The sequence below is a fragment of the Cydia strobilella genome, chromosome 9, assembly GCF_947568885.1.
Source record: "Cydia strobilella chromosome 9, ilCydStro3.1, whole genome shotgun sequence".
Classification (NCBI taxonomy): Eukaryota; Metazoa; Arthropoda; class Insecta; order Lepidoptera; family Tortricidae; genus Cydia; species Cydia strobilella.
In genome coordinates this window covers 19,350,346-19,364,562 of record NC_086049.1, presented here as the reverse complement: position 1 = coordinate 19,364,562, position 14,217 = coordinate 19,350,346, and the positions used below count along the sequence as shown (strand labels likewise).

The 14,217-nt window shown below is 39.5% G+C and overlaps 1 protein-coding gene across 1 annotated transcript; it reads right to left on the bottom strand.

The window, feature by feature from the left end:
- Positions 1-1,108: 1,108 nt before the first annotated feature.
- LOC134743936 (cytochrome P450 9e2-like) lies at positions 1,109-13,637 on the bottom strand. The gene is made up of 11 exons (XM_063677567.1): positions 12,999-13,637; positions 11,541-11,704; positions 11,031-11,185; positions 10,416-10,589; positions 9,517-9,649; positions 8,634-8,657; positions 7,376-7,494; positions 6,516-6,618; positions 5,082-5,182; positions 4,377-4,545; positions 1,109-1,367 (listed from the first exon to the last, which is right to left on the bottom strand). The coding sequence occupies exons 1-11, from the start codon at positions 13,184-13,186 to the stop codon at positions 1,201-1,203; spliced, it is 1,497 nt and encodes a 498-aa protein (XP_063533637.1). The 5' UTR covers positions 13,187-13,637; the 3' UTR covers positions 1,109-1,200.
- Positions 13,638-14,217: the final 580 nt, after the last annotated feature.

The window sequence follows — 14,217 nt, the reverse complement described above, 5'->3', positions numbered from 1 at the left end:
GAGCGGGTTTTAATAGTTTTAATAGATATATTTGTTGCGAGTAGTGGAGCGTACGGGAGTGTCGGGAATATACGAAGATTGCTTCGCTGCTCAACTTATTTTTCATGCCTCGCTTGCTACATGCTTTTAATGCTATTACTTTAATAGTTTAAGTCTGTTATCATTCTAGGTTCTATTTTATAAAAAAGCACTCTTATTAGTTTAAATTTTCATGATTTTCACAAATTAGTGTCCAGACACGATTAAGTCCCGTTCTAATTAATAAAAAAACCAAAACACTCTATTGAACACTCAATTTAATCGAAGTAGTATCCTACTCTTAGATAAAATTGAGTAGTATAAGTGCCAGTTGCACCATCCGCACTTGACAGACTGATCAACGTCAGCCGGCGTCAACTTTCCATATAATAAAATTTAGCGAACTCTTTAACGGTGACAAACAGTTTGGTGCAACCGACCCCACGACTTTGCAATGACAAGCTCCTGCTTCAAAATTAATCAAATACCTGAGTAGGCACCCACAGCAGAAACGTTTAAATAGCGGCCCCCTTTTTTAAAAATGAACATCCAAACTCTTTGGTGTGGACGTATCGATTACGGTCAGAAGAAAATTTAAAAAAGCTGGAAAAGCAAAAAGCAGTTCGCGAAAACCAACTTTGCGAACGCTAAACAGCTACGTAAAGTAAAGTAGCACTTTTTGAGCAACTGTATTAAAAAATATATTGTTGTTCCTTGGAGGGACAGTGAGAGGGTGGGTCACAAATCCGTGGCTCCGTGGTCCGAGATAAAGGATGCAATAATAATCAAGTGTTAACTATAATATATTGTTGTTTCTCGGAGTGACAGTGAGCGTGAAGCCGTCTTTGGGTCGGAGGATGAACTTCATCCTATGAAGGCCCTGGGGTGAAGTGTTGTGACTTTAATAAAGGATGCAATGATAATCAAGTGTTAACTATAATATATTGTTGTTTCTCGGAGTGACAGTGAGCGCGAAGCCGTCTTTGGGTCAGAGGATGAAGGCCCTGGGGTGAAGTGTTGTGACTTTAATAAAGGATGCAATAATAATCAAGTGTTAACTATAATATATTGTTGTTTCTCGGAGTGACAGTGAGCGCGAAGCCGTCTTTGGGTTAGAGGATGAAGGCCCTGGGGTGAAGTGTTGTGACTTTAATAAAGGATGCAATAATAATCAAGTGTTAACTATAATATATTGTTGTTTCTCGGAGTGACAGTGAGCGTGAAGCCATCTTTGGGTCGGAGGATGAAGGCCCTGGGGTGAAGTTGTCTCGAGGAACCGCCGCTGACGCTGTAGTGCCGGAGGAACTGCGACAGGAACACTTTTGCTGCTGTTGTAGCAAAACGGGACCCTGAATCGGAGTACACAGGTAAAGAAGCAATTTATTTGTCGTTAAACACTACTATTTTTAATTTAAAGGAAATATTCACGGCTTCGGGCAAGATTCGCACTTGCGAGCTTTTAGAACACCGGTCCAATTGCTCTTAACCAGCTGAGCTACCGAAGCTAAAGCTGAGCTGAGAAGCATGCGAAGTCTCTATTGGTATACCTATACATTGACATCTCTTTTTTTGTGACATTTGTTTTATTTATTTATTTTATATTCTATTATTTGATTTCTGTTCTAATCTTAAGTTGACGATCTTTTAGTGAAAGCCTTTGTTTTATCCCTTTTTGTAAAATACTGTGCCTTTTTTAAGAAATAAATATATCTAATCTAATCTAATATTCTCAAGTTATATTGAGAATAGGGGATATTACTGCAATGTTCTGCCACCAGAGTGCAGCACTAGCCTTTTTAGTAAACCATAGAGTAAGTTATACATACCTTTAACAGGTTTTTGACAAGTTTTCAGGTATAATAAGATATGACATTGATGCATCAAGGCGATTTGTTTACAGAGGACCTACCGGGAAACGCGAATCCGAAATTTCGCGATCTGCCTCTTTATCTCTCGAATATGCAAGAGTGACAGAGACAGAGATGTTAGATAGCGAAATTTCGATTTTCTTGTTTTGCGATATACCCTCAGATTGTGGTGGTTTCGCGTAATATTACCTATTCACCAATAACTGCCCATTATGAAAAAGAGTTGAGCCTTATGGGGCCCACTGACTATCAGTCCGCCGGACGATATCGGCCTGTCAGTTAGAACAAAAATATGACAGTTCCGAACAACTGACAGGCCGATATCGTCCGGCGGACTGATAATCAGTGGGCCTCTTTAGGCTTGAATCTGATCATAGCGGAATAAGAGGTCTTACGACAAGAGCGTGAAAAGCTACACTATTTTAGTTATTTCCGTCTGTTATGACATACTGCGGGGGCGTTATGAGAAATATCTACCTAATGTGAGTGTTAATATTTAAATTGCAATCGTCTTCGAGGTTTCCCGCACGTGTTAGCAAACGTCTACAGGTTACATTCAGATTGCGACTGTATTAGCAGCATTGCAGCATGCAGCATGCAGCGGGAAACGGGCGATATCATTGTAACATGACTGACGTTAAACTTTTTAACTTAAACGTTGCTATCGGCCTGAAACTGCATTATTGTCAGAATTATATTTGATTGATGTTATCTAATAGTTATCGTGTGTTCCCGCACGTGTTAGCAAACGTCTACAGGTTACATTCAGATTGCGACTGTAGCAGCATTGCAGCATGCAGCGGGAAACGGGCGATATCATTGTAAATTGTAACATGGCTGACAGATGAAAGGTTGCTGTGGGCCTGAAACTGCATTATTGTCAGAATTATATTTGATTGATGTTATCTAATAGTTATCGTGTGTCTCATACTCGAAATGCACGCTATTTGAATGCCATCAGTATCAACAGTCATCAGTCATCAACCCAAAAACACCAGGATCTATGAGAATCAGGTTTTCAATATTTATTCTAGAAAACGCAGCGCATTTGCTGCAGTCGCAATCAGAAGATGGAAACACATTTATCTACAATAAACTTAATAGTGAGATCTACGTGTGCTAAATTAACTCCGTCAACTCTGTGGCCTACTTGGGTGTGATTCTGATTAAGATGCGACTCTAGTTAGTTAAGTGAATTGTTTGAGCAAGTTGGTGAATCACTGCTAATACTGCTATGAATATCTAAAGATGTGTATGGCGGAATTTTTTGCTTATTGGCGGACGATAAGCGCTCCGGATCGCACTATGGGTCTGACCAGCAGCAAAGGCAAGATGTTCTGCTGATTATCAAATGAGTAGCGCTCCGTATACTTTATAGTACTCATTCAGCTGTAGAATACCAGCTTCAGACTGACCAAATCTGCCAAAACAACCTATGCTATGGGCCCAAAAATATATAATTCTATCCCTGAAAATATAGGTATAACTGTGATATCACATGATAATGTATTTTATATTAAATTGAAGAAATGGCTAATTAACAACGCCTTTTATGACTTACAAGAATTATTGGAAGTGTAGAATATAATATAATATGATAGTATTTATTTGTTAATTACATTTTTGAACATGTGTAAATAATTTTACTTTTATTGTTTCGATGTTGAAATAAATTGAAATTTTAATTGTTATTCCACTAATTGTAATTGTATTTTGTTTTTTGACGTGTAATGTATGTGTATATTATTAATAAATATGAATATGAATATACTGGTAACCTGGTGTCTAGGCCACTTAGTCGCTTCCATACACCTATATACTTTACTTACCGATATAATGTCTGTCCAGTGCCAAAAGGAATGTGTACAAGGCAGAATATTCTGCTTGTTGGCAGACGAGAAACCCTCCGGGTTGCACTGGCGTGGATCTGAGTAGCGCTTAAGTTGTACAGTATACCGGCAGTTATAGATACCTACAGAATGATCAGCGGCCCAGCGGCAGATTTCCGATTTCAATATTTGATAAAAAAAAATTAAGTATGTATATTTGATGCTAGTTTAGTTTTTATTTAGTTATTCTTGTTCCGTTTTATCCTTCTATTGTATCGTGTTTAATAATAGCACTTTTTATCCATAAAAAAAACTAAAACATATACTATTCAAAACTTATATATTTAAATATTTTTATGAAAAGAAGATGAATGCGGATTTCATAAAAAAGTAAAAAACATTATTTCAATGTCAACCTTCCTTGTGTACGCGCTCCTCCAACCTTTTCCGCATGTGCCGAAATCAATGCAAAACTTGAGCCTTGTGGTACTAAATTAAAAGCAGCTGCTTTGCTGGCCAGCAATCCATTGTTGCTAATCAAGTAATCAGTCCGCAACACTCACAAAACTAAAACACCCCTCCCCCCACATCTCTCGCACTTCTCGTTCAAAAATTATATGAATCTGAAACCGGGAATCAGCCTGTACTGTACTTTACTCACCGATGCAATGTCTAGGCCCAGTACCAAAAGGCATGTATGTGTATGGCAGTATATTCTGCTTGTTGGCAGACGAGAAGCGCTCCGGATCGCACTGGTGCGGGCCGGACCAGTAGCGCTCGTCACGATGCAGGGAATATACTGGTAGCCATATGTGCACGCCAGCTTCTGCCTGATGGAATTATCATTTAAACTTAATGCTTCTTTTAGATGTCGTTATAATAAATAACTGTTAGAGATTATGAGTCTGCGCATTGAGTTTTTATAGGCTTTAAAGTGCGATAATTATATTTTATGAAGCGCTATCGTAAGTAATCTAGTGGTGTAGGTAATTATGCTAGCTATAGAGCACAAGATGCGATATGTTATAAAAGTTCGGTAGTCTATTGCGGTAAACCTGTGTCATAAATGGTCTTAGAGTTTGTCTAATATAAACTAAACTACCGACTTGACAAGCTAGACTTAGGGCCACTTGCACCATCCCACTAACCCGGGGTTAAGCGGTTAAACCGTTAACCCAGTGTCAAATTGTACTGGTGTACTGGTGTAACTCCAGGTTTAAGCGGGTAACCCCGTGTTAGAGTGAGATGGTGCAGTGGCCTTCAGGAAACGTCAACGTCACCTCATCTATGAAAAAATTGCGGTTATACTTAGTTACTTACTTGAGACAGATTTTAGTGTTAGCAAATTTTGTCAGTGCAAACTTACAACGAAGTGGGTTTTTCCATGGGTCTGGTTTGGGCCAAAGTCGTAGCGCGCCACCGAGCGCCGATCTGCCGCGCCCACCAGCGGCCACAACCTTAGAACCTCTGTAAAATACCACAATCATTACGAGGAAGAAAATATTACTTTTTTTTACAAAGGGAAAAGTTGTTAAGTGTACTAAGCTGTCCGCGCGCGAATTCCGTGCACGGTTGAGGAATGTAAGGAATGTTGGGCGTCATGACAGAGTGGTGTCATTTTGTACGTACGGGCGCGGCACACACCCCCCCCCCCATTTCCTCGACCTCCGAATGCACGGAATTAGCTCCATGCATGAATTAATTTTTATTTTTGGATTCATAATTTATATCGTTGGAACACCGGAAATGATAAAAATACTTCTGTAAACCTTAACATTATTTTATTAAAAAATATTTAAAATGTTGAAAATTTTTGAGCGGTCGAAACGCTCATAATTTTTGGCGCGAATTCGACAGAACGTGATGACGTCACACGTTGGGCGGCCCAACTGACGTTTGCTACTAATGACACTAATCTGTCGAACGCGTGACGTCACGTGGCGTTTCGAGCGTTTCGCTCACTAGCTTTTCGCGGGCAAATTTTTGTACTTTTTATTTATAATTTTAAGTAATTAAATGGTAATTTAAAAACGGAAATGCATTTGTAACATGATATAACGGTAACAAACATCCGAATAAAACATATTTCGTTCAAATTTAAACTTCATGCATGAGGCTAATTGGCGCGCGGACAGTACAAGCCGAGCGCAGGCTGTGGTAATGTGGAAAGATGACATACAGAGAGGTCCCACGACTTTATGACACACCTACGACAGCTTGCTTTCCGAGTAACTGTTTAGATTAGCTCTTCAAGTGGCAACGTCAGTTTTTAGTAGTTGGAATTTTGATTTTGTCTCAATTAATCAAAAAGGACTAGAGTATGTTCGACCTCAGGCATCCAGCGTAAGCGTGAGTGTTGTGTGCAACCCATCATTTGACAATAATGCCGTAAACGAGGGTAGTTTCTCGCCCCCCCTGCCGCCACCGGCGCCCGCGCCGAGTCATCGGGCGCGGAGGGCTGCGGCCCGCAGTCTGCGCCGGTCCGTCACCGTCGACGCAAGCTCCTGATGACGCTCCTCGGTACGGAGTGAAACATGTCGAGCGTTTTCGACTTAAAACACGTGAGTGACCCGTTATTAATATATTTAATATATCCAGCGTAAGGTTTAGCGTGGTGCCAAGCTTTCGAGTGTTTTGTACTGTATTTCCATCTTTGTCGCGCAAATAATTATAGCATTAAACGAACTTGTAGGCAAGGTCAGTATATGTAATATAAAGCAGTGTACTAGGCCACTTGGCATTTGCGTATGCAAATACTTACATAGGTAGATACTTAATGTTCATATTTGTTTAAACTCACCGCAGACACACATCTCCAAGTATTCCAACCCCTGGACATTATCGTATGCCTCCTTTTCGTCATTTGACCCTGGTAACTGGTCCAGTTCGCTCTGCAGTTTTTCCTGTGTGTAATAGTATAATTGTTAAGAAATAAGATTTCGTCTCATAAGATTTATAAGTGTATATTAAAAGACGAACGGACTTATTGCCTTAGACCTAGAGATTTTACACTTACAACAGCTACAAACTTCAGTCTTGAATCTGTATGTCTGTCCTGAATCAATAAATAAATATAGCTTGTGTGTTTTATTTTATTTCTAGGCTTAACTTTACCATTATTAAATGCATATATAATCGGTAAGTTTGTACATATTATGTTACGCAGTTTTATAAATAAATGATATGATATGATTAAGTCAGTTCTTAAAACTTATTGAAGGGTGACGCAAATAGTTTTGAGTTTTACGCTTTAATCTAAACGCATCATGAAATTCGTTGCAAATATCTAACAATTTTAAAATACATCGTTAAAAAAAACCGGCCAAGTGCGAGTCGGACTCGCGCATGAAGGGTTCCGTATTATTACGCAAAAAACGGCAAAAATATCACGTTTGTTGTATGGGAGCCCCACTTAAATATTTATTTTATTCTGTTTTTGGTATTTGTTGTTATAGCGGCAACAGAAATACATTATCTGTGAAAATTTCAACTGTCTAGCTATCACGGTTGATAAGATACAGCCTGGTGACAGACGGACAGACAGACAGACAGACAGACAAAAAGCGGAGTCTTAGTAATAGGATCCCGTAAAACCCTTTGGGTACGGAACCCTAAAAACAATGCCCAAGTCAAGTTGTATAGTTGAAAACTACAGTTTACCTGGATAGTAGGGTTGGTGGCCATTTCGTAAAGGAAATAATTGATGAGATTGGCCGTCGTATCGTAGCCGGCAATGTAAAACAGCACAGCCTGGGCGACTAGGTCCTCGTCGGAGAAATCTGGAAATTATTCGCGTACATTAAATATTTGGGGACAAACATACAAAGTAGGTCACGACCTAGCCCCAAACTAAGCAAAACTACTAGGTACCCTACTATGCTGTAAGTACTAAGGCCGCGGACTGGACGAAAGCGGCGCGTCGTAGCGAGCGGCAAACCAAGGCCGTTCATACATTTGGTCGAGCGCAATGTATAGAGTTGTGCCATTCCCGGTAACATTCCCCATTTTGTATGGGGAAATTTTCGCTCGGTAACATTCCCCAAAAAAAATAGGAAATGTTGCCGGGAACGGCACAACTCTAGCAATGTACGAATGGCCTTGATTTGCCGCTCGCCTCGCGCCACTTGCGTACAGTCCGCGGCATGAGGGTATTGGAAGACAATATAGTAGGTATACACACTAAGATAAATAAACACAAAAATAAATGCCCTTACTGGGATTTGAACCTACCGAATAGGCTTAGCGCCACTTGCACCATCCCACAACTCGGGGTTTACCGGCTAAACCGTTAACCCAGTGTCAAATTGTACTAGTAATCATGGTAACTCCAGATTTAACCGGTTAACCCCGAGTTAGTGAATGGTGCAAGTGGCCCGAGTCTATTCGGTACATTTATAAATAAGTTGCAGATACAAGTTGTCTGGAAGTAAAAAACATTGAAACTTGATTTCTTGATGTAACTTATTTACGAGTTTAATGCCCAAAACCGATCCCGATGTAGTTTTGCGCAGTACCAACATTGTGGATTAGTGGATTTTAGTGTAAAACTTTTGTACCCAAGAGAAGATTGGAAAAAACCTGACCTAAACCAGAATGTGCATGACCCCAATATAATGTTTACACTTCATAAGTAACGTTATTAACGTAAAAAAAATACCCGTTCGTAACATAAAAGATTATTAAGAAGATCTGGTACAAAGTGAACTAGCGGAATATCGATTTTTGTCACTCAATTTACTATAAATGAACACAATAAATGTCCCAGAAGAAAGGAGCCGTCCACCTTCACAATCCCTCAAAAGCGGGATTAATGGTCTCAACACCACAATGGTCGTCACAACAAGTATTAATAATTGAATTTCTCCGTCAATCAAAGTCAACACTTGCTAAGGAGAGCAAAATTAAACGTGGTACTTACTCTCTGCGCCTGGCGTCGTTCTGCCTGAAATCAGAAATAAGTATGTTGCGAAATAATTTTGATTTGAAGTGTTTAATTATTATGTTGTTGTTGGTGTTCGTCATTCTAAGCTGCATATTAAAAGGAAGTTGTGTCACAGAGAAAAATAAACTTTATTTAGTAGGTATTTGGACATAGGTCTAAAGGAATGTTTTGGGTGTTGATTAAAACATTTTGCTGTGAACCTTGTTGTGAAAAAAAAAGGATCTACTTTCCAGCGGTTAAATCTTCGACTTAAATATAAAACCTTACGGCTGTGTGGTATAATAGTTCTGAAGTGTTTAACGTGGCTATTACCATCCTACCTAATACCATAGAGTAACTTATACTAGAGCGGTACTGTCATAGTAAATTTTGTAACCCCAGTAAATTCACTGCCATCTGTCGACACACTTTAAAACTAAAAATAAATATTTTTAAAAATACGATAAAATGTATTTAGATATGGATAAATGATTTTTTTTATTTGCATTAATTATTTTTATGATTTTGAACCATGTTCTTTCACTGTTAAATAACAAACGAAACCGTCAACGCCATCTATACGACAGTTGGCCAAAGCTAGTATCGCCCTCTGAACGAGAATCAAATTTTCTTGATTTTCGAGGCACGTTTTTTCCTCAGACTGTATCCATCTATTACGGAGTTGTATCTATCTTTGCTAATACCTACTGCTTACTACTACCTATCTACTACTACATTCTACCTACTAACCTCAGAATAGCATTTGGATGGCAGGGTAGCTCAGGTATCGGTTATATTAACACTAACTTAGCGTTATATGGTAGATACTTACATATTCCTTTGAAATGGCAGTAAATAAATAAACTACAAAGATACATACCCGCGGCGTCCATGAGAGTTTGTATGAAGTCCGGCCTGGGCGAGGCTCCGTCGCGGCGTGCACTCAGGGCAGATTTAAACAGCTCGCCAAACTGTTCCGCGTCGCCGCTCTTTATAATCTTCACCTTCAGCAACTGCAACAAGTGTCAGGTTTTTGCCTCTGTTCGCTAAAGAGCCTAGGTGTTCACTTGAAGAATTAGGGAAGATTTGTTTTATCCCAAGCGTCTGGTAAATGAGCCTCCGACCCTGGACGAAAACTAGGCCGTTTTGGGATTGGTCCAATCTGATCATGTTTTTTTATGTGATTGTCAGCAAACGAGCAGACGAGCCACCTGATGGGAAGGGGTCTTTAACTAAAAAAACCGGCCAAGTGCGAGTCGGACTCGCGCACCGAGGGTTCCGTACTTTTTAGTATTTGTTGTTATAGCGTCAACAGAAATACATCATCTATTCTGTGAAAATTTCAACTGCCTAGCTATCACAGTTCATGAGATACAGCCTGGTGACAGACAGACGGACAGACGGACAGACGGATAGCGGAGTCTTAGTAATAGGGTCCCGTTTTTACCCTTTGGGTACGGAACCCTAAAAACGAAATATCAAATGATATTTCGTAGAATAAGTCCCAAGTAACTCTGGAAGCTATCGCTAGAACTCTAGGTAGCACATTATTGTGACTCTGGACTTTCTCATACTTATGCGCCGTAAAGACGTTTTCTTGAAAGGCTTATGCATGATTTGAAATTCTGTATGGGCCAATACAGGACTGCAACCCGACTAAAACTTGTATGGGAACTGCACGACGACATCGCAGTTGGCGTGCAGTCGGGTTGCAGTTCGTCTGTATCGGCCCTATGACAACAGTGCTTATATTCCAGTCCGTAACTACGGTTTCTTCACCTGCATGAGCGTCTTCATGTTTTCATAGCCGAAAAACTTCATTATCTGCGTTGTATCCTGAACGACAGCCCGCTTCGCCAGTCGGAAGATGCAGTTGTGCGGGTCCTGGAGGGAGTCCGTCGCGAACCCAAACGCGCATGACGCGATCACGTCGTTCACGTATGCTGTTGAGATCTGGCAATTCAATACAGTTATAGCTTTGTAAATACTTTGAGGGTAACACTTTAAATTACTTATTGCAATGAATTGAATACATTTTAGCCATTCGAAATAATCATGAACCCTGAGCAGCGCGTCTAGCACTAGAACATGCACAAATGCGACGTTTAGGTGTCTTATCACAATTTTTTTTCCAGCCTATTCTGGTGGACACTGGTGCTTGGCAAAGGATTTCCATAACTCCCGATTTAGTGTTTTTTCCCACCAGTTGTGAAGTAAAATGTCTATAAAAACCTATCGTTCCGCCATCTCCGTCTGGACCTGCCGCGCGTCCGTGCCCAACATATTCTGGCATCCACTTAATAGCTAAGCTAGCCCGCCTATCTGGATGCATGCGGCAGATGTGACCGGCCCAGTCTAATTTTGAACTTACCAACTATCTTATCACTACCGTACCTCATCAACATCTAGCTGTGTATCTTGTCGCACTCGCTCTCGCAGGTATATCTGCACATTTTTCGCGCAGACTGCCATAAGTGGCGCCATGCTGCGACAGCGAGATGCAGAAAAGGCTGGGGTTAGTGCCGCGCGCATCGTGCGCCATCTTGAACCTGTTAACGATAAAAACTCTGTCAATAGGTCCCGTAAGTTTCCAGTATCCCCTATCCTTATGTCAGCGATGGTGTTTGGCCTAATAATCAGGCCGCGTATCCAACATGCCAATCGCTAACGCTTCGTAGCGATCGAAACGCAACTGTCACTGCCGCACTAATATGGAAGAGTGTTAGAGAGACACAAAGCGTTTCGTTGACGAGGTTGTTCACCGTTTCCAATAATTATGCACTGCTCATTTTTTTGTATATAAATGGACTGTGCCAAAAATATTTTGTTTCCATCAATTTTAACTCAACCTTTTTAGGTTCCGTCTCCGTTCAAACAACAATGAGGGGCATCATAGTTACCTACCTCTCAGCATGATGAGGTTCCTCCCAAACAGCGGGTCGCAGTCCTGGTCAATGTGGACCCCTCGGTCGCTGAAGGCCGCAAAGTCAGCCACCATTATGCGGCGGATGAGCTCCGGGTCGCATGGCACTAGAGTAGGAACGTGGTACTGGTAGATGCCGAAATATCTGGCAAGAAAGAGCAAAACAATAATCGTAAATAATATAGTAAATTATTTTAAATTAGTTTTTTTTTTAAATGGTATACGAGGCAAACTAGCAGACAAATCACCTGATGGTAAGCGATTATTGTCGCCCATGGCCACCCGCAACACCGGAGGAGTTGTTGCATTGCCGTCCTTTAAGATTGAAGACTGGAGTACGCTCTTTTCTTGAAGGTTTGGAGGTCGTATCAGCCAGACAATACCGCAGACGACAGTTCATTCCACAGTTCAAAGACTTCTCCGAAACCACGGGGACTATGCCGTCCTCGAAACGTCGGAGGTAAATACAAAACTTATTTTACGCGATTAAGTCCCGTCGTTGTGAATTATACAATGAGTAAAAATCGTGAAAGTTTAAATTAGTGTAACGAGGTACTGCCAGTAAAACAAGTTGCTAAGCAGGCGAGGTGCTAAAACTGAACGGCTCACTAAACTTTAGAACAACTGGCCAACCCAATAAAAATTTAGGTATTTGGGGCGTCGTCAAATCCGTAAAGTAAAGCTCAAACAAAGTGTACCAAATTTCAAGTTAATTGGTCCAGTAGTTTCAGCAAAGTTAATAGGCTGTGACAGACGGACAGACAGACAGACGAGTGTTCCTATAAGAGGTCCCGGTTTTCCTTTTCAGGTACGCGGAACCCTAAAAATGGACGCTACCAATCCTGTGTGCGTTTTTTTTAAAAATAAATATTAAAAACCTGATTCTCACAGATCCTGGTGTTTTGGATCTTTCAACTCAGAATCACTAGCATATTCAATCCTGATGATAAAAAAATGTCCCAAAAAATTGTATAAAAATTGTGCGTTCCACTACGTCACGCACATACAAGTAAAAAAAACCCACTAAAACGTGACGTAATGGAATGAACATTTTAAGACATCTTTTTATAATGGCAGGATAGATAGAGAATGCTGTCGATTTTGAGTAGAATAAGCCCAAGAATGTCCGGATTTAAAAGAATCAGGTTTTCAATAAGTATTTATTTTAGAAAACGCCCAAGTGCCTTTTTTGCTACAGCTCTATATTGTAAGTAGGTATACATATCATTTTTACAAATTTTCATGAGCCGAACTAAGTAAATTTTAATTATTAAATATTTTTAACTTTTAAATTGTTATTTACTTTCTTGTATCATAATTATCATAAACCTATCTAATGTATGTACTATCTCGTGCAATAATAAAACACCAAATGCATCAAATTACGAACATCTTCCTATTTTAAAGTAGATTAAATACCTATTAGTAAAATTACTAACCTCTTATCTTTGAACTTATTATAACCAGCTTCTATAACCTCCACAAAGTTCTCTCGTCCAAAAGTAACCGCCGCCAAATTCCCCAAAAACGGGACCGGTACCAGAGTCATCACTCCATTCGACGCGAAGTACCGCAAACGCCATAACGAATACACTAAGCACAGCACTAGTAACAGAACAAACCACATAGTTCGATTTTTGAAACCATAAAAAAATTAAAAAAGTTTGGATTTCTAAATTTGAAATTTTAACCACAGGTTTATTTACATTGTCCACTTAGGTTTTACCGTTTAATTTTTTTCTTCTTGTTTGTTTTGCATTTTCACCGAAGATTACACTCAAAAAGAATATTCGTCGTTCTTCATTTCCAAATTATTTTAAGAAGTAAACAGATAACTTAAAGAACCGACATACCATTTCAATTTCACCAAAATTTTGTTATTTTAAATTCGACTTTCGAATTTGGAATGTCCATTTATAGACGAGTGAATGTTTAGATAGCAAACAAATGACTAACTAGAGGTAGTACCTAGCTACTAGCAAGCGTGTCATAGAAAGTTGTTAGGTAATAGTGACGTAGGCGATCTATGGAGAGTGGTAATCATAGACGGGACAGCTTTTAGTTACTTAGTAGAAATTCAAGATTTGTTATGTGTCTCTATCGTTCGAATAATAAAAGGTAGAGATAAAAAAACATTCTTCGACTTTCGTCGTCTTCGAATTAAGTCCTTTACAACGTTAATTAAAAATATTGTAAATACAACATCAACACGTAATCACTACTGATGAAATGATACAACTATTCACTGCTTCGAATATTAATGTGTTTTTAACCAAAACATCACAGCCGTATCTCACACAGGCGACGCCATATTGCCCGTCAAAAACAATCCTTTTTATGTTCATTCTTGGTGTAGCAACTATTTATCAAATATTATATTTATTACTACTTTTAAACATTTGTAAATTCATTTCTTATTATTAAATTAATTATGGTATACGTTCAACTAACATAAGTATTTATTTTCGTAATTATTTAAATAAAACATGGAGTAGGTACTACACCGGATGCCTCAATGCAATACTGGTACTGGTAGTAAAAGGCCGACTCAAGGGAGAGGAAGAGGAGGAGGAGGGAAGGGGGAGGTTGACTCAATGGCCGTATTTTTACTTAATATTTACAACTAGAATCAAAATAGAAATGATTTAATGGCAGAAA

Bases quoted from the DNA above. Each gene is read 5' to 3' on its own strand.
- LOC134743936 (XM_063677567.1), bottom strand. From the start codon at position 13,186: ATGTGGTTTGTTCTGTTACTAGTGCTGTGCTTAGTGTATTCGTTATGG. The intron at 9,650-10,415 runs GTGAAGAAACCG...CACTTGTTGCAG, and splicing joins ACATGAAGACGCTCATGCAG to TTGCTGAAGGTGAAGATTAT. The intron at 4,546-5,081 runs GTAAGTTTGCAC...TAATTCCATCAG, and splicing joins ATGGAAAAACCCACTTCGTT to GCAGAAGCTGGCGTGCACAT.